A 25,379-nucleotide genomic window follows, 5' to 3' on the forward strand; every position below is an offset into this window, starting at 1 on the left:
GAAGAAGAAACACCTATGATGGGAATCCCAATTCAGATTTAAGTGGAGTGGCAGACACACAGGGAAGAGGAAAGCTTAAGAGGGCTTTAAGAGCCAGGCAGTGGTGGCGCACACCTTTAATCCCAGCACTTGGGAGGCAGAGGCAGGCGGATTTCTGAGTTCGAGACCAGCCTGGTCCACAGAGTGAGTTCCAGGACAGCCAGGGCTATACAGAGAAACCCTGCCTTGGAAAAAAAGAAAAGAGGGCTTTTAAGAGATGGGGTGCCCAGATGGGCAAGAAGAAGGCAGAGTGCTGAACAGAGGCAGCTCTGACACCTCACAGGTGGAGGTGAGCTGAGCTTTGGGCCCTGGAAGTAAGTGGTCAGCAACTGTGTGAGGAAAGGACAGGTGTGATACAGGCAAAGAGCTAGCCGATTACAGCCTTAGCGGGAGGAAATGCCAAGGGCAAGAGAGGAAACAGAACCACAAAGAATGCCCTGGGAGTGACAGGCAAGATCAGAGCTGTATTTGTTTAAAGATCACTCCAGCAGCAATGTGGAGAATGTTCTGGAGGGGGTCCAGGCTGCTGGCTGGGAAACCAGCCACTGGAGAGTCATGCTGTCTGGAAATGATGGAAGCTTGGGTAAGATTCCAAGAGACTCACAAGTGGAACTGATGGGATGAGCGGCCTGGGAGGACAGACTGACAGAGGTGACAGCGAGATGTGTCTCTCCTGCGAGTGTCTGGAGGGAAGGCTGCAGGTGGGATGGCAAGTCGGTGGGTAAGGAACAGAGCACGGACTGGCAGGATTCCAGGTCTCACACCACTGAGTAGAAATGCAGGGTGACGGCTGAGGACATGGGAAGGGGCTGGGAACTAGTGATGACTGAGCAGACAATCGCTGACAAATGAGAACGCAGGCTCCAGAAGGGAGACAAGCAGTGAGCTAAGGAGCTTCAGAGGCCCAAGAAGAAAGAACACGCGAGGCAACTGGCAACTGAGAGAACAATGAGAGGCAGGAAGCCAGCATTAGCCTGCGGGGAAGGGGGTGGGGGGAGTAGACCAGTGGTTCTCAATCTGTGGGTTTCGACCCCCTTAGGGGAGGTAGGGTGACTATTTCACAGGGATTGCCTATCGGATCCCCTGCTTATCTATCAGATATTTACACTACAACTCCTAACAGGAGCAACAAAAATAATTGAGGTTGGGAGTCTCCCCCCAACATCACCACAACTGTATTAAAGGGCTGCAGCACTGGGAAGGTAAGGACAGCGCACAGCCAACCTTCAAATCACAATTACCAAATGAAGAGCACCTGGCTGAGGAAGAAAGGGCCCTCTTCCTTCAGGAGTAAGAAGTAGTGTAGCTGGGCGATGGTGGCGCACGCCTTTAATCCCAGCACTTGGGAGGCAGAGGCAGGCGGATTTCTGAGTTCAAGGCCAGCCTGGTCTACAGAGTGAGTTCCAGGGCAGCCAGGGCTACACAGAGAAACCCTGTCTCGAAAAACAAACAAACAAACAAGAAGGAAGTAGTGAAAGGTTCAGGGGGGTCATTATGCTTTTTGTCATATGTATCAGGGTCTTGTTATATATTCCAAAGTATGCCCCAATTAAGCCTTGGCGGTGGTGGCACATGCCTTTAATCCCAGCACTCCAAAGGCAGAGGCAAGAGGATTAAGCCAGGGCCATACAAAGAAACCCTGTCTTGAGAGAAAAAAAAAAAAGTATTCCCCAATTAAACAATATTGGGTATATCTTTAATAGACTGACCAAAGAGGCTGTTCAGGCAGGGCACATTCTGTAGAATGTGTATGCAGGTATAACAGGAAGGCGATTGTTCCCGGTTCAGACACTGCTGTGTACGCACTGGGGCCGGTTTCCTCACTTATTCCTAACAACCTTATCTCCTTTCCACAGATGTAGGGATGGGATCAAAAGAAAACAGATAAAAAAACGAGCCGAGACAGGCCAGGAACACGAGCCTGACAAGAGTACAAGGCCTCTGCTCCCTGTCTCCGACCCCACCTGAGAGCATTGCCACAGCCTTCGGGGTCTCCACCCTAACTGGACACAGTGGCGGATGCCGTAAAAGCTTCCATCCTGTTACAATGAAAGGCCTCAGATCTCACACAGTGAACACAATCCCTCGGAAGGCCTGGTGGAATCGGATGAGACACAAGCTCCACTGCATTCACCCGGGAAGCAAAAGGTCACCCCAGCCGCAGTGCGTGCGTCTGGGGACGGCAGACAGGGAAGGTCCTGTGGCTTCCTCCAGAGCGGGGTTCAAGACTCCCTCCTTCAAACAGGGTGGATTGCTCCATATTGTTCTGCTCTCAAATGTTTGCTCTCCTCACAAGAAGCGCTGTAGTAGGGAAAGGCAGCCCAGTGGCCAATCAAAGCACCACGTCTGACCTCCAGAGATCAATAAGTCGTGAGAGATATGGCAAGGCTCCAGAACCAGTCTCCAAAATGGGACGTCCTCAGACAACCAAAAGCATAACACAAAAGAGGCCTGGGCTCTCTCCTGAGAGAGGTTGCTCTCACTGCTTCAGTGCTACGCTGTCCGCAGCGCGCACAGCAGAAATGGGCCTGCGAGGCACACATAAGCTGCAGGCCACACATGCGGCCCTGAGTTCTGAGTCCTAGTCAGAACCAGGCATTACCAACACTATGGCAAGTCTGTTTGTGGGGGGAGAAGGGCTGCTGAGACAGGATCTGTCTGTTATGCAGCCCTGGTGTCCTGGTGCTCACGAGGTAGACCAGTCCGGCCCAAACTCAGAGATACCTGCTTCTTTCTGCCTCCTTAGTGACGGGATTAAAGGTGTGCTCCATTGTGGTGGGCTGAGACGGATGACATTTTATCTTCCATGTTTAGTGCGTTGTTAGGCAATCAGGCATGCCTTCACTAGATCAGAGACTTTAAAAACACACCTCATAAAGCTGTGTGTCATTTTGTATAGTCTCCTTTGGATGATTACCATATTTATATGTATTATAATGATACATAATTATATGTATTATAAGCTTCTATAAGATTCTACTAAACACTGCTACTTAAAATGTCCCTTTTTTGATGCACGGAGCACAAAGCCTGTGTAAACTGTGAAACATTTGTAATGTTTTCCATTCTATTAGATGTGCGACAGTGGGGCTGGATAGCTCAGTGATTATTGCAAAAGACCTGGGATTTATTCCCAGCACCTACACAGCTCCAGGCAATCAGACACCATCCTTTGGACATCTTTGTGCCTCTTGACAACATAGTCCACACACACACACACACACACACACACACATACACACGCGCGCGCGCGCGCGCGCGCGCGCGCGCGCGCGAACAGAGTAAATCTAAAAAGCTTTGTGATAGGGTGGGGGTGCCCAACTCCAATCCTGTTAGAAAAAGCTCCTGTTGAGGCTCTCTAAGCTGACCAAAGCAGGTGGGTGTTCTCCAGGCAAGGCAGACTTTTCCCTAGATCATCTTTGGGTTTACAAAATCTCTAAGTTTCTCTTCGGCTGAAGATGCAGTCCCTGTCAATAAGCACTCACCTACACAAAATAGATAACTGTGGTTCTCAAGAGCCAAGAGAGGCTCCCCTCAAGTCTCTCTTCAGCGGAGTTTATCATCTTACCGAATGGAACATCGGGCGGCATCCAGCCATCAAGCAAGTGCACTTGCACAACGCTACCTGTGTCAATAGCACCAGGTGAAGGGACCCTCTCACGACCCCATCTCCCACCCCCCACCCCACCCCCAAGACAGAGTTCAAGCACTACCCACATCTCCCAGCAGCCACTGAGGCAGACAGGTTAAAACACTCCAACAGTATTTGGGGGCCCAAGGGCAGTTCCGTGGGGGAGTACATGCTTGGCATGAGGTCCCGTGTGTCGCACTACACAGCACCACAAAACACTGTTAGAAGGTGTAACTGGGCAAAGCAGCAATGCATTCTGGGCTGTTCACCCAGCTGATGAGCGTGTCTAAGGCAAACGCTTTTGACCTGAGCGGTAGTGAAAGCCATGAGCAAACACTCGGGGGCAATCAAGGAAGTGAGAGCTGCCCTAAAGACTCAGCTGCTAAGGCAATTAGAACCGAGATAACAGTTATCTCCTCCTGGAGAATGCTTCCTGAGAGACAGTCAACACAGAGGAGCCATTTACAGCCCCTGAGGCCCTTTTCAAGGCTGGAAGAAAAGGCCTTTAGTGGCAGCATTCATTGGAGTGGAGGCAGGGGGTGGGGATCTGAGTTCAAGGTCAGCCGGCGCTATTCACAAAGGTCTTCCTCAAAAAAAAAAAAAAAATTGTGTTGAGGTGTGTGGGTGTGTGTACATGTGCATGCACAGGTGTCTGTGGAAGTCAGCAGTCAATGAAGGGTGTTCTCTGCCATCACTCTTGGCCTGTTTTTTTTTTTTTTTAAGACAATGTCTCCCAGAGAACCTGAAGCCGTCTTGCTCTCTGGCTAACAAGCCAAGTGCCTGGCATCTGCCAGTCTCCACCCCCCAAGCACTAGGGTGGCAGGCACAGGTAGCCCCTCCCACTTTTACCTGAGTTCAAGGAGGAAGGCCTTTCTGGGAAGGATAAGCAATACCTCATCTCATTAAGGGGCAGTCCTCTCATGGCTTTAGGGGCAATCCTCCCATGGCTTTAGGGGTAGTCTTCCCATGGCTTTAGGGGCAGTCCTCCCATGGCTTTAGCCACGTCTTCAGATGAACAGGATTTCCTGTGAGACAGGGTGATGGACCCTACTCCTCAGGAGGCAACAGTGATGCTTTAATCTCTGGAGCAGATCAGAATGTCTCCACCCAAAGCCAAAGGTCATCCTTTGGATCAGGAGAGCTAAGGAGGGGCAGCTGTGTCTTCCTTCCCAGTGTTACCACAGAAACCAGGGGGAGAGCCTCAGCAGATCAGGAGGGATGGGTGCATTGTTCAGTGGCCTCTGCGAGGCTATTAACCCCTATCAAGCTACCTACCAGGTCCCTCCCACCTTACAAAACCAAGGCCTGCCTTACCTGCTTGAACCAACCCAAAGGAATGGTAGGAAATCGTTGCAGGTGCTACGGCAGAGCTAACGGAGCCCCTTCTGTGTGTGGGGTTTTCCAGTTTTCTCTCTTCTAAACAGTCAGCTGGGCACTGGGGCACAACTCCTTAAATCTTAGTGCCAGGCAAGAAAGAGGCAGGGTCACGGGGCCTGAAGAGCAACCTTGGCTGCAAAGTGAGGTCAAGGTTGGCCCAAAGTACGTAATATCCTCTCAGAGGGCAGAGAAGGAGCCAGCAAAATGGTTCAGTAGGTGAAAGTTCCAACCAAGTATCATAATCTCAGTTCAATTCCCTCAGGATAACGTGGTAGAAGAAAGGGACCTACACGCACGCACGCACGCACGCACTGCGCAGTGACACAAATGTCTACACAGTTATACACACTAAATAAAAATGTTGTAAGTGGCCAGGCAGTGGTGACACATGCCCTTAATCCCAGTACTTGGGACGCAGAGGCAGGCGGATTTCTGAGTTCGAGGCCAGCCTCCTCTACTGAGTGAGTTCCAGGACAGCCAGGGCTATTCAGAGAAACCCTATCTCGAAAAACCAATAATAATACTAATACTAATACTAATAATAATAATAATAATGATAAAATAAAATAAAATGTAGTAAGTGTTTTAAAGAAATAAAAACCTCTAATCACATTGAGCAGGAAGCAGACACAAATAGACCAATGTGCTCTTCACAGGGACTTTGATCAGCCATACAGTGGCTACACAGAGAGACCCTGTCTCAAAAAAAAAAAAAAAAGAGCAACAACAAAAAAATATAGTCATAGGAAATTAAGTTATAATATGAAATAAGGGCCAGTTAAAGGCTGTGAGTACAAATGGCTCAGTAGATAGGGGTGATTTTCCACCAAGCCTCAAGACTTGGGTTCAATCCCCAGGACCTCGTGTTGATATCACAATATAAAACACAGTACAACTTTAAAAGGCCCACAGTCTTCTAAAAATTACAAAGATTTTAAAACCCTCTAACCAGGGGGCTGGAGAGATGGTTCATCAATTAAGTGCACATACTGCTCTTCTAAAGGACCAGGGTTCAATTCCAGGCACCCATATCAAACAACTCCCAATTAATTTCCTGTAACTCTAGCTCCCAGAGTATCTGACACCTCTAACCTCTTGGAACACCCACACATACATACACACACATAATTGAAAATGACCAAAATACAATCTTCAAAAACCTGACCTACACACAATGAAAAAGAAAAAAGAAAAGGAACTGGGTTATAAAAATAAGCATCGTTGATGATTTTTGTTGTTGGTGGTGGTGGTGGTTTTTCGAGGCAGTATTTCTCTGTGTAGCCCGGCCTGTCCTGGATCTCATTCTGTAGACCATGCTGGCTTCGAACTCAAAAATCCACCTGCCTCTGCCTCCCAAGTGCTGAGATAAAAGGCGAGTGTGCCTCCACCGATTTGAGGGCTGTCAACCACCCTCTACCACTGTTCAAATTTTTCAAATCAAGCCAGGCCTGGTAACACACACTCCAAGCACCAAAGATAGGTTGGCCTTAACTACTGAGTTCAAAACACTTGCTGCAAAGGCCCAGACCCATTGTTGAGACCCCAGGACCCATTGTTGAAAAAAGTTGTCCTGACCTCCACACTTTCAACATGGCTCACTGGTGGTGCATGCCTTTAATCCCAGAGTTCCAAAGGCAGGCGGATCTCTGTGAGTTCCAGGCCAGTCTGGTCTACAGAGCAAGTTCTAGGATAGCCAGGGCTACACAGAGAGACCTGTGTCTAGAGGCCCCCAACTCCCAATAAAAGGACTTTCTTTGATTTGGACTTTTGAAGAGTTAAAATGGCAGCCATTAAACCACTAGTCAAAAGACTGAATAGATCCAAACACTTCTAAACTAATGTCATCAAGTCACCCAAGAATGAGACTATCAAAGATGATCTGGGCGGAGGCTACAGTGATTCCCCCGGGTGTGCCAAGCCCTGGGATCTATCCCCAGCACCACCTTTAACAGAGTGTGGTGGCTCAGCACTGGGGAGGTGGAGGGAGGGTCACAAGATGAACGTCATCACCTGCCACACAGCAAGTTCTACTATGCCAGCCTGGAATGAACATCTCAGCCAGGAAGATGGCTCGGCGGGGACAGACCCTGACTGGAAGGCCTCAGGACTGGAAGTTCAACCCCCAGATCAGAGCTGGTGGAAGGTGTGAACCAACTCCCCAGTGTGTGGCCCTCTACTTCTGCACACATGCCATGCACACATACGTTTCAGCGCACACACACACACACACACACACACACACACACAATAACTTGGAATAAAATAATTTGCTCAGTTTCACCTGTCACATTTTTAATGGGCAGAGGGGGCAGGCTTAGGAAGTATGCGGGCACACATGTGCTACAGCATACATGTGAAGGTCAGAGAATGATACTTGTCAGTAGTTGGTTCTCGTCCACCCTGTGGGCTCTAGAGCCCAAAACAGGTTGTCAAGCTTGACCCACACTGAGCTATCTCACAGTGCCAAAGACATATTTCAATCACAAAATATTTTAATAAGAACCAAGAACCACTCTCTACCATTAAAGAAATGCTTCTAAATGGTTCATCACTTCTATCCTTTCATAATTCCTATCGTTATTTCACACACACACACACACACACACACACACACACAGAAAAACATGGTTATACTTATAATTTGCATATGCCTGTGATTTATATATTAAATTAGATGATCTAGTGATCAAGCTGACAAAATTATTTAAAGGGCAAGAAGAGCACAATACACTCTAAGTACCCCCTCAAACATTTTTAACTGACAAAAAAATTAAGGGCTAGAAAGATGGCTCAGTGGTCCAGAGCTGTGCAACGGTAACTCCACCACGGGATCTGACACACTCATATACCCTCATGCAGGCAAAACACCAATGCACATAAAATAAATTTTTTGGGCTGGACATGGCGACGCATGCCTTTAATCCTAGCACTGATCAGTGCTCCTAACACACAGGAGGATGTAGATCTCTATGAGTTTTTTTTTAACCAGCCTGATCTATAGGGCGAATTCCAGGACAGCCAGGACTATTAAAAGACATTGTCACAAAAAAGCCAAATAAATAAATAAATGAATAAATAAATAGGACACTAAAGACCCTGAAGTTTCTACCTCACCATCACAGAGCCCACCTGCAAAAAAATCCTATCTCAACATTTTTAGTGGTAGTCCCAAATGCAAGCTGTCTGCACCACAGGAGCTAATAAAAGCTGGACTCTTGAGCGCAGCGAGTGGGAGTCAGCTATCTCCTTCCACCGGGTCTGAACACGTGCAGGCTACTGACAAGCAATAAATAAAAATAAAATAAAATAAAGCAATATTCTACCAAAAAAAAAATTACAGTAAGCTGGAGACTGTCCAATTCACTAAGTGAGATGACCACAGGGGGTGAGCATCAGAAAGGACACTTTAAAGCCACTCATCACTGGGTGGTGGTGGCGGCCGCACAGGCCTTTAATCCTGGCACTTGGGAGGCACAGACAGGCGGATTTCTGAGTTCGAGGCCAGCCTGGTCTACAGAGTGAGTTCCAGGAGAACCAGGGCTACACAGAGAAGCCCGGTCTCGAAAAAACCAAAATAATAATAATAATAATAATAATAATAATAATAATAATAATATAAAGCCACTCATCCTAAAGATAAAGGAAGGACCCCCCTAAGGGCAAGAGGGAAGTGCTGCTGCTGGAGGCTTGCTGCTGCTTCAATCCACACTGCAGTGGCGCCCTAAACTAAATGGGAGGTTTTTTAGGAGGATGGGGACGAAAGCTTGGGCATACCTAGAGGAGTGACTATAAAGAGCATGGGACTGCTAGAAGGGCACCAGGGGACAGAGCATTGCCCCTCAAGACCAAGGGGGTTAGAAAACACACAGCACCCGCTCACAGGAACATAGCCCAGGGTCCTGGAAACACCTCACTGAGAGAGTATGGGACGAGCCATCCGGATAGAAGCAGCTGAGGTTCCAGGAATAGGGCAGGGGACGCCAAGATGACAATGCCCCACAGCATTCAGAGGGAGTCCAAAAGCAGGTGCTGACTCACAGTCAAGCTGAGCTGACGTACCAGCCCACACCTCAGTGGGGGCCACTTGTCCTGCATTGCTCACCGGCCAGCCTCCCTAAAAATACCTTCAAGGGGAGGTCACTGCTACAGAAAAGCTCAAATGAGGCAGATTCAGAAAAGTTGGGCCCGAGTCCCACCTCTGTCCCAAAGTCAAAGTGTCTCTTCTAGAAAGGCACCTGACTAAACACCTATAAAGTCAAATAAATAATCTGACTCTTTCATGATAAAGCTTCATGATGAGAAAGCAGAGTGGGCTGTTGATGAGCAGACAGACACTCAGGAGGGACCTTCTCTCAGCATCCTTCAGTTTAAGATTCAATCCTAGCACTCAGGGAGGCAAGACAGACAGATCTGGAGTTCAAGGCCAACATGAAACAGAGGGGAAGTTACACAGGCTAACCTTGTCTCGAAAACACAAACACAAACTATCTTGCCCCCTTCCACATACCTCAAAAATGATAGCATTTCAGTACTTCTTACGGAAACGAGAGACTCTGGAGTAAGCAAGCAGTCTGGAGCCAAGCATGGTACAGGGCAAGATGCAATAGGGCTGACGGAAGCAGGCGGGCTCTGATGAAGGAACTGGGTAACAAGTTCCCTTCTGAAAGCAGTTAACAGAGTTGCACCAAAAAGCCACTGCAGTGACAGGAACCATGGCATCGGAAAGCAGTTTAGTTAAAGACATGGGCAAAAGGAGCGGTGGTCCTCAGCCCAGGAGCACAGCCGAGGGCGGAGGGGACTGGCACTCTATATTTAGAGTTTTTGACCTGGACCGTGGAGACAGTTGAAGAGGGGAGGAACAGCAAGAGCTGACACAAGGAAGACCACCTGAGATGGTGAGACAAGGAGCAGATCCATAGGCTGCTTTTATTGGTCAAGGGCAAGAGTGAGACTCAAGAGGGAGGGAGGGGCCCGTCCTGAAAGTGATGCATGAATACAGACATAGGTGGGCTGCTGGGTGCTTGTCCCTTCTGTTTCTGCCTCCCGGCCAAAGTTATTTCTTGCTATCATCCTGCGCCTATTGTTTAGGAGGAAATAAAAGTCTGGCTTTTGATATTAGGCCAAAAAAACTTTCTCGCCCACTACATAGAGTGGCTTTGTGTCTTTGAGATTTAGGAGAGAAAACTCAGAACCTTATATATACTAGGCAAGAGCTCTATCATGGAGTTACATTCCCTGGCGCACTTTAATTTTTTATTTTGGATTTTTTGGGTTTTGTTTTTGGTTTTTGTTGTTTTGTTTTGTTTGAAACGGGATCAGCCCAGCAGTGGTGGGGAACGCCTTTAATCCCAGCACTTGGGAGGCAGAGGCAGGCGGATTTCTAAATTTAAGGCCAACCTAGTCTACAGAGTGAGTTCCGGGACCTCCAGGGCTACACAGAGAAACCCTATCTCAAAAAACAAAGAAAAGAAAAGAAAAGAAACCGGATCTATGTATCCCTGGCTGACTGTGTAACACCACATCCAGCTTAATGTAAGTGCCTGGATCTTTTGCATGTATGTACCACATCTGTGTCTGGTGTTTCCACAGGGCCAGAAGTTGACAGCAGATCCCCTAGAACTGGGGTGCTAGGGATCAAACCCCAGTTCCTCTGCACCAGCAGTCTCTCAAGTGCTGAGACATCTTTCCAGCTCCCCACCCCCACTCCCACTAGGAAACTTTAAAATCATCTAACAATGATTTGCTTTGTCTGCCTAGTAAAGTTTAAAGTTCTAATTCATCTTAATCTATAACAGAGCAAAGGATCAGTCCATGCTTTAATCCTAGCACTTGGAAGGCAGAGGCAAGGAAATCATCAGCTTGGACTACAGTAAAAATCAATGCCAGCCTGAACTATATAGCAAGACACTATCTCAAAAAAATAAAATATAAAACGTGGTCATTAGAGCTGTAATCACTACGTTTGGTTTTGGGGTTTTTTTTTTTTTTTTTTTGAGGCAGTTTCTGGGTAGCCCTGGCTATCCTGGAACTTGCTCTGTAGACCAGGCTGGCCTCGAACTAACAAGAGATCTGCCTGCCTCTGCCTCCTGAGTGCTGGGATTAAAGAACTGGACAGTTACCTTTTTTTGCCTTGCACCACCAAAATAATTTAGTCTGAGATAAAATATTTATACTCCAAAGAGCCACAACATTGAGACAAGGAGCGTCCCGTAGGAAAAAGCCTCTTCTATCTCCGAGTGGTTCAGAAGGAGACCAGAAAGGAAGAAATTTCTCAGATTTGTGGTGCAGGGCTGCGGGGTCTGTTTGCTCTAGGTCATATAGCTGTCCCAAAGTGGAGAGTCCCAGGATTCCTTCCAGCTATCTTCATTCAGTTCCTATCCTGTGTGACAGTGGGAAGCTATGCTCTGGCTTCAGGTCTTAGCTCTTAAGCAAACCCGAAGCAGAGACTGGGCATCAAGGCTCTCTAGTCCCAGGGCTGCCACTAACTGTGCCATCTGCATGCATGATTAGCTGGGCCTCCTTTCTCTCATCTGCAGGTGAAGACAGTGCTTGTGAAAGCTCCCGGGTTACACCACCTCCGCCCAAAAGCAGAGATCTTAAAAAACGGGTAATTAGATTGTTGGGCCCTGGAGTCTCCTTGAAGACTGCCATTTTTCCTTGACCCCCTTTGTCCCTTTCCAAATTCCTTTAGCCAGAATATAAGATAGCAACCTGCCATGCTTCCAGTCCCTACTGCACCAGGTTTTGAGTCCCAAAGGAGATCCAGTTTGTTCATGCTGACTTGGGGGTGGGGGGAGGAAAGAAACTTCCAGTTCTTTAATGGAAAGACACTACGGACTGGAATAAAATTGTGATGTAATTACAAACTGACTACAATATGAATTTTTTTTACAAGTCCAGTGCTCTTTTAACACTCTGAGACAGTGGTTTTGTTGTCCAGGCTGGCCTCATACTCTATCTGGTACCGCCGCATGCAGCTAGACTGCACACAGCCTGGTGTGGTGGACCACTGCCATGATCCCAGGACTAGAGAGGCAGGGGTATCTCCAGGAGTAAGGCCAATCTAGCCTGTCTTCATGAGTTTCCCACACAGGCCAGGAGACTTCTCTTAAGCACACACAAGCCCGGCAGTGGTGACGCATGCCTTTAATCCCAGCACTTGGGAGGCAGAGACAGGTGGATTTCTGAGGTCCAAGCCAGCCTGGTCTACAAAGTGAGTTCCAGGATGGCCAGGGCTGTACAGAGAAACCCTGTCTTGAAAAAAACCAAAATAAATAAATAACCAAATACGCACAATTCTTTAACAAGCCATCATATGCCCAAACTGCACACATTTTGAAAACGGTACCATGAGACCCTTCTTTGGTTGGGCATCCTCTCTTACTCCTCCTGAATAAGCAGGTCAGCAGAGACCTGGCCACTCCCACAGTGGCTAACTAGCCCTGCCATTCCAGCTATCTGAGCGACCCATCCTTAATATCAACTGTGAAAACAGCTGAATAAGATAACACGAATGACTTTACCTTTTCAGTGTGTAGCTTTCGGCCTCTGGTGACTAAATTATTTAGGTGATTACCAAGGTCATTATGTTTCTAAATGTTCCACTCATCCGGAAGCTTGAAGTCTCTCTCTCACTAAGAGGACTGACTGGACTTCAGGCTAATATTACCTCAACTTCACTTTGGGAATACAGCCATGAATTAGAAAAGGGTCCTCTACACCAGGAATACTGGAAAAACGAACAGTGCGGCAAAGGTGATTCCAAAAAGAGCTGATAAGGGGCCCTAATAGAAATGGTATTCCTAGACCCACTAGTGAAGAACATATTTTTTAAGCTTAGCACGTTAACAGGCAAAGAGGAAGAAGAAAAAAAAAAAAGCCAAAAACCTAAGTTTCGAGACCTAAACAGCATTTCACAATCCTAACCATGGAAGCTAAAAGAGAGGCGAACTTCATCAACACTGGAGTCTGCAGCACACAACGCTGAATCTGGGCTGCTGGGCTAAAGTACTCCAGACCTGGAGGGAAAAAAACGTAAAATCAAAATGGAGGAGGGGCCAAGGCGACATGGGCTGGAAGCTAAAACCTCGTGGCGCGTGGCGCGCGTCTCATGGCGCCATCCAGCCTTCCTGCTCCACGCTGCCCAGCCTCGGGACTCACCATCCCGCCTCACCAGCGGCCGCACGCGGCGCCCAGCTCCCTCGGACGCCCCTCACGGAGCCCGAGCGCCCACTGAACTTGGCGGCTGTTAAACGGCAAGGCGAACAAGCAAGCAGCCACATCTTAAAAAGGGGAGCGAGGGGGGAGGTAAAGAAAGAACCATCTGGGAGGGCTCCACCCTTTCTCCACCTGCAGAAAAGACCCGAGGGGAAGTCTGTCAAGACACCCCTCGCTGCCTTGCAGAAGCAAAAATACAAAGGAAAGAGGTTCCTCGCAAATTCAGACTCGGTAGCCCCTTCCCTGCGATCCAAGGAGCTCGAGCGACCCGGACACCGAAGAGCATGGAGCCAGTACAACTTTCTCACAGAGACTGATGCGGTTTTCTCTTTCTAACCATAAAAGACAGCAGCAGCCCCTGCCGTCATCCCATCCGTGACTGCGCCCATCGAGCTTCGGCTCTCCTGGAAGCCCTGCAAACCCCCAGGTGGGCTCCCGGCAGCCGGCGCGCCACCTCGCGCATCCCGGCCACCCTCGTCAGCCCACGGGCTTGCTTGGGCGGCAAGCCAGGGTCAGGCCGGGCGGAGGAGCGCACCGGGGGCTCCGAGGGAAGCCCCCGAAAGCCCGGTCCCTACACCCGACTTGCAAAACAATAAGCATCCGCTTCCCGCCCCTCCCCCACAAGACCCTGACCACGAGTCACAGCCGCCGCCGCCGCCGCCGCCGCCGGGAACCGGCGAGGGAGCGCACCATCCCTGCGGGTGGGGACTTGTAGGAGGAACCCGCACCCGGGACCCTCGCTCGCCCCGGTCCCCCGCTGGTCCCCCCAACGCCGCGCCCCGAGCCTGCGCGGGGTCTGGCGGTCCGGAGCGCGGCGGCCCGGAACGAGGATCGCGCGGGCCACGCGGTGGCAGGCTGCAACTGACACGGCCCGCGGGCGCCGGCCACATGCGCCGGCCGCCGGGCGGGCAGGGCGCGCGGACTCTTACCTTCCCGCTGGCCGTGCCCCCGCTCACGCCGATCAGGAAGGGCTCGCCGCCGTTGGGCTGCTGGTGGTTCTGCAGGGTCTGCTCGCTGTCCCCGGCCATGACTCGCGCCGCCCCTCCTCTCGCAGCCTGTGCGAACCGACGCACGCTCCCCGCCCGCGACCGGGCTCGCTCAGCTCCTCGCAGGCGCAGCTGGTCGCTTGCTGAGGTCGAGGCTGTGGCCGGCCGCGGCTGGAGCCCGGGCGCGGGGGAGGCCGAGCTGGCTTTCCCGGAGGTGCCGAGAGCTCTCCTGGGCCCGTGGCGGCCCGTGAGGTTTACATCCCAGGCAGAGGTCAGCGTGATGAGGCTGCTCCAATCCGGGCGGGCTGCGCGCTGCTATTCGCCAGGAGTCTGGCCCCAGCCTCCGCCCCGCCCGGGCCCCGCCGCCGCCCGAGGTCTCTGGGAAAGGTGTGAGCACCACTCCCCTCCCCACCCGCCCGATTAACCCTTTCTCGGACGGAGCAGGGGGGGCGGGGAGGGGAGGGGTGTGGAGAAGAAACCGGCTGGGTCAGCGTTTTAAGCTGCCACCACTCTGCGGTCCTATTTCAAAAGAGATCAAAAGCGAGAAGAGACTGTCAAGCAGATCAGAGAATGGAAGGTTGAGACGCAAAACTGGAAAAGGCTGGGAATAAGAAGATGGAGAGAATTAATATAATGCCTGGACCCTTTATCCTCACTGAAACTTGTGTTTTCAGAGACTCCCTTCCCACCCTCTGTGTGCCAAAATTGTGTGTGTCAGCCGCTCGGCTCTAGAGATTTCCTGTCTTGGAAACCCCCAAGTGCCATTTTCCTTAGCAGGTTGTCCTCATGTGACTCCCTAAAAGAAGGGTGACTCGAGGACGGTTACCCCTCCCTGAAAAACCAGTGTCCTTCCACTCCACTGGCATCCTAGATCCGCAGTACTGGCATCCCCGTGGAGCTGGGGTTAATGAAAATAGAGACATAACAATGCCATTCCGATTCATTGATGACTTTAACTGACCTAGTTTATTAGAGGCAGGCAATTTGTCACTTAGTTACGAAGACAGTGGTACCAAATAGAGTCTAAAGAGAAGTCTTCACCGCGGTAGGCAGATTTCTTCATTCACCTCAGGGTCCATCAGCAAGTCCACTGCGCCTCAGTGTTCCCGTCTATTAAATGGAAAGAAAAATAATACTCACATGCTAGGATTTTTGTTAGGCTAAAATAAATTATCATAGGTAAAGTTTTTAGAACAATGCCTGACTATCACTGTAGAATATTGGGGCTTGAAAAGACTCCTAAAGGAACCAGAAAGGGCAGTTTTGCTGGGCACACCTGAAAGGTAGGACTAGAATCTGCACTTCTCCGAACTCTGAACCTTATCTGTGAACTGATGGGGCTCTAAGAAGGGGCTGAAGAGGTTGGAGAGATGACTCAGCAGTTAAGAGCCCAGGCTGCTTGTATGCGGGTCCAATTCCCAGCCCTCAGAAGGCTTCTCTTAACTCCTGCTTCAGGGGATCTGATGCCCACTTCTCGTGCACAGATATACATGCAGGTAAAACAACTATATACAAAAAAACAGGGTTTTTTGTTTTGTTTCATTTTGGTTTTTTGGTTGGTTGGCTTGTCCAAGACAGAGTTTCTCTCTGTATCCCTGGCTGTCCTGGAACTCTATAAAGCAGGCTGGTCTCAAACTCACAGAGATCCTCCTGCCTCTGCCTCCTGAAAGAGTACTGGGAGTAAAGGTGCATGCAACCACCGCTGCGCTACAATTTTTAAGTTTAAAAATAAATACAATAAAAATTTAAGTCTAACACACTTTCTTGTAAATACTAATTTTGAAAACATCGTTAAAGGGTACCATACTAATCAGTCCAACATGGTAGAGCACATCTCTGTTCATACTGACTTGAAAAACAAGAAAATTAGAAACTTCCCATTCTTAAGTGGAAAAACACCAAGGATTTAGCTGGATGTGGATTGCAGAGGCCTTAAATCCCAACACTGAGGAGGAAGAGGCAGGAAAATCTCTGAGTTCCTGGATAGCCAAGGCTGCACAGAGAAATCCTGGGGGCGGGGGGAGCGTAGGAGGAGACAAGCACTCTTTGTTTTGGCCTTTTGAGATAGGATCTTATGTAACCTAGGCTGACCCTGTACTCCCTAAATAGCTGAAATGGACCTTCCTGAACCCACAGTCTCCACCTCCCAAATGGTAGGATTACCAACATGCACCACCTTATCTTGCTTATGGATGTTCTCTTCTGAGATAGTTTATGTCACCATCAACACCAAACTTCATACCCAGGAAACCAAGATTCGAGTGGTTGCCTGGTGCCCATAGACGACGACATCTGGGAGAGGCTGGCTAGCAACTCATTCCATCTCCCCAGTAGAGGCAATGTGGGTGGCTTGACTTCCCCCAAAAGTCTATTCTCTGCAAAGGAAATATAACAGTCTTCAAGGATTTGCAAAACTCTATTTTTAGCCCAGTGTGAGGCCCGTTGGAATCTGGAGTTCGATGAGTCCACAGATGAACATGGAGATAGTAGGTAGCTAGCTAAGGGGAAGAGGAAAATAAGAGACCACATCATGAACTTTTCCAAAATCTCCACACCTAGATTTTTCCATTATTTTAACACACACACACACACACACACATGTATTTGAAATATCTTACAATAAACAATATATGTAGGCTGGGTATAGTGACAAACACCTTTAATCTTAGCCCTTGGTAGGCAGAGGCAAACTGATCTGAGTTAGCCAAGCCTGGTTTTCATTGTAAGATCTAGGGCCAGCCAAGGCTACGCAAAAACTCTGTCTCAAAAGCAAACAAACAAAAAACACCAAAGAACAAAAGTACTAAAAAGCAATATACCTACCACCCAGAGTCCATCATTGACATCTTACTAACCCTGTTGTATCCTATAAACTAGTCATGTGCCCATCCCCCCACCCATGAAGACACTTGTGTCAGGATCTGTTTGTTAGTTTTTTGGGTTTGTTTTTGTTTTTTTCTTTCGAGACAGGGTTTCTCTGTGTAGCCCTGGCTGTCCTGGAACTCACTCTGTAGACCAGGCTGGCCTCGAACTCAGAAATCTGCCTGTCTCTGCCTCCCAAGTGCTGGGATTAAAGGTGTGCGCCACCACCGCCCAGTGCCCCCTTTTAATTATTACTTATAACTCCTAGAACAGTGGCTAGCATATAGTAAGGCTTCCACCAGCATTCTTTGGGACACCACATCTCATTTCTGCATCCCCATCCACAGGTAGGATCCATTTGATGGATGGTTGTGGATGAACAAATGAGGATACCTTAAAAAGGTACCAACAGAGCCGGGCGGTGGTGGCGCACGCCTTTAATCCCAGCACTTGGGAGACAAAGGCAGGCAGATTTCTGAGTTCGAGGCCAGACTGGTCTACAGAGTGAGTTCCAGGACAACCAAGGCTACACAGAGAAACCCTGTCTTGAAAAACCAACAAAGGCACATTTTATCATACTGAAAGAAAAAGTGAGGCCGGAGAGTGGTTAAGAGTGCTGCCTACTCTCCCAGAGTACCAGGGTTCAACGCCCAGCACCCATGTGGCAGCTCACAACTCTCTGTAGCTCCAGTTCCAGGGAATCCAACACTATCACCCAGACAATGTGCAAGCAAAACACCAAAGCACATGAAAATGAATTATAAAAACAGGAAAGAAAACATCCCTACGATTGTGATTATGTGGATACTACTTTTCAGGGGTGGGGGGCTAGGGGGTGGGGAGAGAGGGAGAGAAAGAATAAGAGAGCACTGCCCTGGAACTTGCCCTGTAGACCAGGCAGGCCTTGAACTCACAGAGATCCTCCTGCCTCTGCCTCCCAAGGGCTGGACTTATAGGAGTTTGCCAACACACCCAGCTACTAATTTTACTTTAGAATATTTTTTTTTTCCTGACTGTTACATTTTCAATGTAGCTTGTTCCTGCCCAAAATTCATACTGATAGCTGATTCTCTATGTAACAATATAAAAAAAAATTCTTGGGACCTCTTAAAGGGAATAGAAATAGGTCACAGAGGGGCTGGTGAGATGGCTCAGCGAGCTAAGAGCACTGACTGCTCTTCCAAAGGTTCTGAGTTCAAATCCCAACAACCACATGGTGGCTCACAACCACCCATAATGAGATCTGATGTCCTTTTCTGGGGTGTCTGAAGACAGCTACAGTGTACTTACATATAATAATAAGTAAGTCTTTAAAAAAAAAAAAAAAAAGAAAGAAAGAAAGAAAAAGAAATAGGTCACAGAAGCTCAACCCTCACGGTGGGATGGATGTAGTTCTCCCAGAGTGCTTCAGTTATCAGGAGTGTGGTTCTTGGCTCTCTTTTGCTTCCTCTCTCACAAATTTCTCCTCTGTGGTGTCTGCAAGCCACTTGCCACACCCTGACCATGCTACGTCATCTTCCATAGCCTGATGAAGCATAAAAATTAGTCCCTGCCCCACCCCCCACCCCCAGAAGCCTGTAGGTGCTGGGGCTGGGCTTGGAGGCCTTCCTATTTTCCACTGCTCTCTTTAGATTTACACAGTAACTTTCTACAACTAGTCCAGGTGTGCTGGTTTCCTAGTTGAGCTTACTAAGTAACCAAGCGAACTCAATATCTTTCTTTGTACCTCACTTACTACTAATACGAGTGCCGGAGTTAATAGCCACAAAAATGCCCTAAAAAATGTTGAAAGCTTTCTGTGGAAAGATAAGGCGTGGTTAGCAGAGGATGCCAGCTGCACAGGCCCCACTCTGTTTCCAAGGTCCCTCTTTGCTTTCCCTTCTCTGTCCTTAGGGCTGGCTTGCCTACACAGAAGAAGTTGCCCTCTGTTTAAAGTATTAAGAGGACTCTCAGCATGGTGACCTCAACAAGGACTTGAGTGTCTTGCTCCGCACTGAGCAAAGCCAAGCCGCCTCTGCTACTCCCTGTGCTGTGTCATCCTCTCTTGAGAGCCAGTCACAAATCCCACTGCCAAAGATGCTCACATCACAGTTGAGCCTGCTCTGCAATTACTGCAGATGTGAAAGTGACTTCAGTCTGACCCTCTGCCCACCTATGGCGAGTATCTCTTGATATGCGTATTCCTTAAGAGTTCTGACACATTCAAGAAAATGTGTTTCTTGTCATCTGTGATCATTCTCTTCCCTTTATACAGATTCAGCCTGCTCAAGCCCTGGCCCAGAGAAGGGTTGGGAATGAAGTCAGCATGAGTATGCAGCTACAGCTGTAGCCAAAGAGAAGTGAGACATCGCTGTTGACAGTCCTTTGTCTGCCTGCCCCCTCTCCCGGAGCACCAACACCCCTCCTTCCCAGCGCCAGCCAGCGGAATTGTTCTGCCTGCAGGTGCTCCAGGGACAATGACCAATTCTCCGTTTGTCTACTCATCCCCCACCAGAAGAATAGATGCTACCACACTCCAGCACCATCCTGACCAATTTCTTCCCCCTCTCTGTTGCCTTTTTAACTACTTTCCACCTTTTCTCTGTCAGCAGTTGCTTTGACAAGCCATTTATAACTGTTCTGGAATGATGACCTTCTGACAGGAAGGCTATTTCAACCCCTCTGCCCTGTGACCTTCATCATTCACGCGGCCCGATACTATTGGGCAGAATAAGCAGAGTGCCTGAGAGAGAGAGAAGAGAAGCATAGTGCAGTGTCAGACCTGCAGGAGCAGCAGCTGCAGCCTTCCTCTACAGTGCGGTTGGAGATGCTAATGCGTGGGCTCCGCCCCAGAAGTTATGAATCAGGAATTTAGTGGATGAGCCCCATGCAGTCTTTCACAAGCTCCCCCAGAATTTTTTTTTTTCTCACTGAAGTTAGTAAACCACTGGCCCACCTTGAGGATGAAGAAAGGCTAGCCAGAAAACCAAGGTTGATGTCCTCCTGGCTTTGCCTCTGACTTTGAGACGGGGGTCTTACAGACCTTCTCAGGCTGGCCTGATTTATGGAATTTCATCACAGAGCCCTGTTCATGCAGTGCTGGGGATCAACCCGAGGGCGTTGCCCATACTGGGCAAACAGCACACCATCAAATAAACTATTTCTACCTTTGTAAAATTTGGCAAGTTACTTGAAGTCTGTTAGGTGATTACTGACTGGCAGAAAAGTTATGAAAATCACTGCAAATTACTACATGTTCATTGTTAAGAATAACCCCCATCTCCTCCTCCTCCCCATAGCTATCTGGATTACACAGAGTATAACATTCGGGGATTAAGTGTCCCAAAAGGAAGTATTCCTAATCCCCAAAGGCTCTTTCTAGTAAAAACCAAGACATCCTGTCTTTTCATAAAGGCAATGCTGCGTGTGGACGTGGCACACAGGCAAACATGCACATATAATAATAAAGTCCCCAAATAAAAGAGTCAAATGTTTAAACTGATATTTACATTATACAATGATATGTGTGTATACACACACAACATTACATAGTATCTCACTAATATGTACAACTTTTAATGTTTTATGTATCTGTTTAAAACTACCATTTACTGGGGGCTGGAGAGAGCAGGTAAGAACACTGTCTACTCTTCCTGAGTTCAAGACCCAGCATCCGCGCGGTGGCTCACAACCGTCTGTAAAAGGATCCGATGCCTCCTTCTGGTGTCTGAAGACAGCTACAGTGTACTCATATACATAAAATAAATTTTAAAACGAAGTGAAACAAAACAAAACAAAAACTCCCCTTTAGTTGAGACAGGGTCTTATTCTGTAGCTTACAGGGACAACAGAGACCCTGCCTCAAAGTAGCAACAACAAAAAAAGATAATGTCGGTACTAGAGAGCTGGCTCAGCATCTAAGAGCTCTTGCTGACCTTGCAGAGGACCTGAGTTCAGCTCCTGATACCCAGTTATCCAGTCACAACCGATTCACAACTCTAGATCCAGGGAACCTGGCACCTTTTCCCAGCCTTGTGGGACATTGCACTCACATGCATAAAACCTAGCACTCAGATACACACATAATTAAATGTTTTGAAAACATATGTATTTTTGAAAGATGATGGTCGGAATAGGAATATCTATAAAGTCAGGAAATCTACGTAGGAGGCTTGGGGAGATGGGTTAAAGACTAGGAATGGGTCTAGAATTCCTTATGTTGTGGTGATGGTCTCAAATCTTGAACATACTGAAAAATCACTGAAGGACTAGGGAGGTGTTCCAGTCCATAAACATCTTGCCACAGGAGCATGAAGCCCTGAGTTAGATCCCCAGAATCCATATAGAGTGCAGAATGAGCAAGCCTGTATACACTTAGTACTGGGGAGGTAGAGACAAGAGGAGCCCCAGGGCTTGCTGCCCAGCCGCTTTAGACAAATCAGTGAGCTTCAGGTTCAATGAAAAATGTCTCGAAAAATAAGGTGGAGGGGGGCTGGTGAGATGGATCAACAGTTAAGAGCACTGACTGCTCTTCTGTAGGTCCTGAGTTCAAATCTCAGCAACCATATGGTGGCTCACAACTATCCATAATGAGATCTGGTGTGTCTGAAGACAGCCACAGTGTAATTACATATAACAATAAATACATCTCAAAAAAAATTTTTTTTTAAAAAGGTAGAGAGATGGCTCAGTGGTTAAGAGCACTGACTGCTCTTCCAGAGGTCCTGAGTTCAATTCCCAGCAACCACATGGTGGCTCACAAATCATCTGTAATGGGATCTGATGCCCTCTTCTGGTTCGTCTGAAGAGAGCAATGGTGAACTTATATTCATAAAATAAATAAATCATTTTAAAAATTAAAAAAAAATAAGGTCGAGAGGGTAAAAAATAACAACTTTTATTTGCTTGAAGTAATTGTTGTCTCAGAGGCTTACAGCTGAATAAGCTCACGTTTTCTAGCTCTTTCTGAATTCTGGCTGGCTGTTTCAATTCAGCTGTTTTGGCCCAAACTCCTTTCCAAGCTGACTGATTCAATCTGACTTCTCTCAGCTCCTCACTGAATTGCTCTGCTTGGCCTCAAACTAATTCTGGTGCTCTGTTGGAATCTTCTGGCTCCTTCTCATTCTTTGGATTGTTCTGTCTGGAACCTAGCTCTGTAGAACTGTCCCTGTAAAAATTACCTCTGAACTCCACAAACTGAACGGGCATGAACTCCACTCCACTACACTGCCTCTCAACTCCTGAGTCAAACTGACTGCCTAGACAGAACTCAGAAATCTGCATGCCTCTATCTCCTGAGTGCGGACATGTACTGCCACGCCTGAACCTACACTTTCTTTACCTAAAACTTGTTCTATACCAGGATGGCCTTGAACTCAGAGATCTGCTTGCCTCTGTCTCCTGGGATTAAAGGTGAATCTGTATTCCAGCAGGATCACATAGACCTAGAAAGTCTATGGATGTGATCCCTTGCTGGAGCAACCATGTTGCAGGATTAAAATTCCTCTACAGAAGAACCACTGTTAGTTTCACACTTGGGAGAAAGAGGCAGGTAGATTTCTGTGAATTGGAGGCCAGCCAGGGCTAAAGAGACCCTACTATTAAAAAATTTAAAAAAGGCAGCAATAGGCTAGAAAAAAGAAAAAAAGGATTGTTTTAGGTATTGGCAAGAGAAATGGACAAAAGCATAGAAAAAATGGTTGGGAATTTAATACCTCCTATCCTCCCATAATCCTTCTGTAAAGTATCAGTGGTACAATTTAGCAGCCTTTGGTCTTTGCCAGAGCCCTTTGCCCAAGTCTATGAAATGCTTGCAGTATCTGCCATGATGATATTTTCACACGTCAATATCAGAGAAGTCTTTTTATATATTTGGTCTGGGATTTTTGTTGTTTGATTTATTTGCTGTTGCAGTTGTTTTTGTTTGTTTGTTTGTTTTTGTTTTTGTTTTTTGGTGTTTTGATCCAGGGTTTCTCTGATAGCCCTGGCTATCCTTGAACTCACTTTGTAGACCAGGCTGGCCTCGAACTCAGAAATCCTCCTGCCTCTGCCTCCTAAGTGCTGGGATTAAAGGCATGCACCACCACTGCCCGGCTGCAGTTTTTTTTTTTAAATTGTTTTATTTTTTCATTTTTTTTAGCATATATAAGAAATAAGTGTAATAAATCAAATACATGGACAAAAAAATACAAGAATCATATGATCATCTCAATAGAGAAAGTCTTGGATAAGATTCAACATGCCTTCTTAATAAAAGCCCTAGTTGCTTTTATTTAAAAAAAAAAAATGTTCTCTTGTAGCCACTGGCTAGCCTCGAGTTTGTTCTCTAGCTGAGGATGATCTTGAACTCTTGCTTCTCCTGGGTGCCACAAATAAGGGCATGCACAACTACACCCCTACTCCACATCTCCTTCCCAGCCATGATAGCATTTTCTCTCTCTGCTGATACAGACTCAAACTAGCCTAAAACCCCCATCTTACTAACCTATTTCCTTTCTTTTTTTTTTCAACGATTTATTTATTATTATAAATAAGCACACGGTAGCTGTCTTCAGACACACCAGAAGAGGGAGTCAGATTTCATTACGGGTGGTTGTGAGCCACCAAGTGGTTGCTGGGATTTGAACTCAAGACCTTCAGAAGAGCAGTCGGTGCTCTTACCCGCTGCTGAGCCACCTCACCAGCCCCCTATTTTCTTTCTTTCTTTAAAAAAAAGCTTCTCTCGCGGGCCATTCCTAGTAGCTTGTATTGGTCAGCTCCCTCCAAAAACCAAGTGTCCGGATGAAAGGACACAGGGCTGAACAATTGTAGTAAGGGAAGTGTGGCAGACAGGAAATGGGGAGGGAGCCTGGGAAAGCTTTCAGATGGCAGAACAAGCCATCCCCTGAGTGAAAGCAAGGTAGAACAGGAGCTCCCAAACTTGGGACCTTAAGAAAGGTTATGCAAAGTTGCTGGGGGTGTGAAAGATGGAGCTGCTGACAATGAGAAACACCAACTGTCCCCTGGAAATGGGCTTCACATGGTATCCCAGCTGTTCCTATTCATTAGCCAGAAGCAGACTGAGGAGGTGTGGCACAGAGAATATCCAACAAGCAGACTCAGAGCCCAGGAGCTGGTGAGCTATGCCAGGCTAGGGTAGGTTCCTGTCAGCAAGTGGGCAGGCACATCAGGCTATCACAGACTGAGAACGAAGTAGTGAGATTTCAGGAGACACAGGCAGCCAAAGCTACGTGAGTTAGTTCCAGGTCAGCCAGAGCTTCGTAGCAATAGTTTGTCTCAAATAACAGATACTAAATTAAATATTTGAGTACTTTGGTGGGGTTTTTTTCCCCAAATACATCAGTATTTTTTTTCTTCATATACCTTGAGGCTTTTTTTTTTGTAGTCAGGGTCTTGCTATAGGTTTGACTGCCTCAATTTTATTATTCTCAGCCTCTCAAGCAAGTACAAGTATGTGCCACCTTGTTTGTCTCTTTTGTTAGAAGCATATATATGTATTAATTGTTAGTATACTATATGATATAAATCATATATATGCATATACACACACATAGGATCTCACACATCTCAGGCTGGCCTCAACCTCACAATGAAGACAAAAATAACCTCAAACTACAGATCCCCCTGCTTCTACCTCCCAAAGCCAAGAATTACAAACACATACTGCCTTGCTCAATTGTATTCAGTGCTGGGAATCTAATCCAGGGCTTCACGCTTGCTGAGCAAACACTCTACCAACTTAGCCAAATCTCAGACTCAATCAGTACAATTTTTTACAAATATTACTTTGTATTATGAAATGTTATTCTTCTTTTTTTTTTTTTCCGAGACAGGGTTTCTCTGTATAGCCCTGGCTGTCCTGGAACTCACTCTGTAGACCAGGCTGGCCTCAAACTCAAAAATTCGCCTGCCTCTGCCTCCCAAGTGCTGGGATTAAAGGCGTGCATCACCACCACCCAGCTGAAACGTTCTTCTTTATCCCTAGTAAGTCCTATGTTCTAAGCCCAGGGTCATAGCTCAGTCAGTGTAGCATACAAGAGGCCATGAGTTCAACCATTTGTACCAAAAATAGTTGTTTCTCTGATATTAAAGTAACAACTATAGCTCTCCTCACTCTCTTTTTCTTGAGGCAGGATTTTATTTTATTTATTTATTTATTTATTTTAGCTTTTGCTGTCCTGAAACTCGCTCAGTAGACCAGGCTAGCCTTGAACTCACAGAGTTCCTATTGCCTCTGCCTCTGCCTCTGCCTCTGCCTCTGCCTCTGCCTCTGCCTCTGCCTCTGCCTC

The 25,379-nt window shown here is 47.5% G+C and overlaps 2 protein-coding genes across 3 annotated transcripts in view; both read right to left on the reverse strand.

The window, feature by feature from the left end:
* Positions 1-14,174, reverse strand: part of LOC116103047 (homeobox protein engrailed-2-like) — a 46,934-nt gene extending 32,760 nt beyond the window's left edge. Inside the window, exons 1-2 of one of the 2 annotated variants that reach the window (XM_031388468.1) lie at positions 13,898-14,174; positions 11,141-13,065 (exon numbers count right to left, since the gene is read on the reverse strand). In XM_031388468.1, the coding sequence (XP_031244328.1) occupies positions 13,050-13,065; positions 13,898-14,154 (273 nt within the window). In that variant the 5' untranslated portion in view covers positions 14,155-14,174 and the 3' untranslated portion in view covers positions 11,141-13,049. Of the gene's footprint in view, positions 1-11,140; positions 13,066-13,897 lie in introns of those variants that run through there. The other variant, XM_031388460.1, reaches the window with a different exon arrangement.
* Uck2 (uridine-cytidine kinase 2) overlaps positions 1-14,542 on the reverse strand; it is a 63,014-nt gene extending 48,472 nt beyond the window's left edge. The window contains exon 1 of the mRNA XM_031388448.1: positions 14,194-14,542. Coding sequence (XP_031244308.1) covers positions 14,194-14,292 — 99 coding nt within the window. The 5' untranslated portion in view covers positions 14,293-14,542. The remainder of the gene's footprint in view (positions 1-14,193) is intronic.
* Positions 14,543-25,379: the final 10,837 nt, after the last annotated feature.

This window comes from Mastomys coucha, unplaced genomic scaffold, assembly GCF_008632895.1.
Source record: "Mastomys coucha isolate ucsf_1 unplaced genomic scaffold, UCSF_Mcou_1 pScaffold1, whole genome shotgun sequence".
Taxonomy (NCBI): domain Eukaryota; kingdom Metazoa; phylum Chordata; class Mammalia; order Rodentia; family Muridae; genus Mastomys; species Mastomys coucha.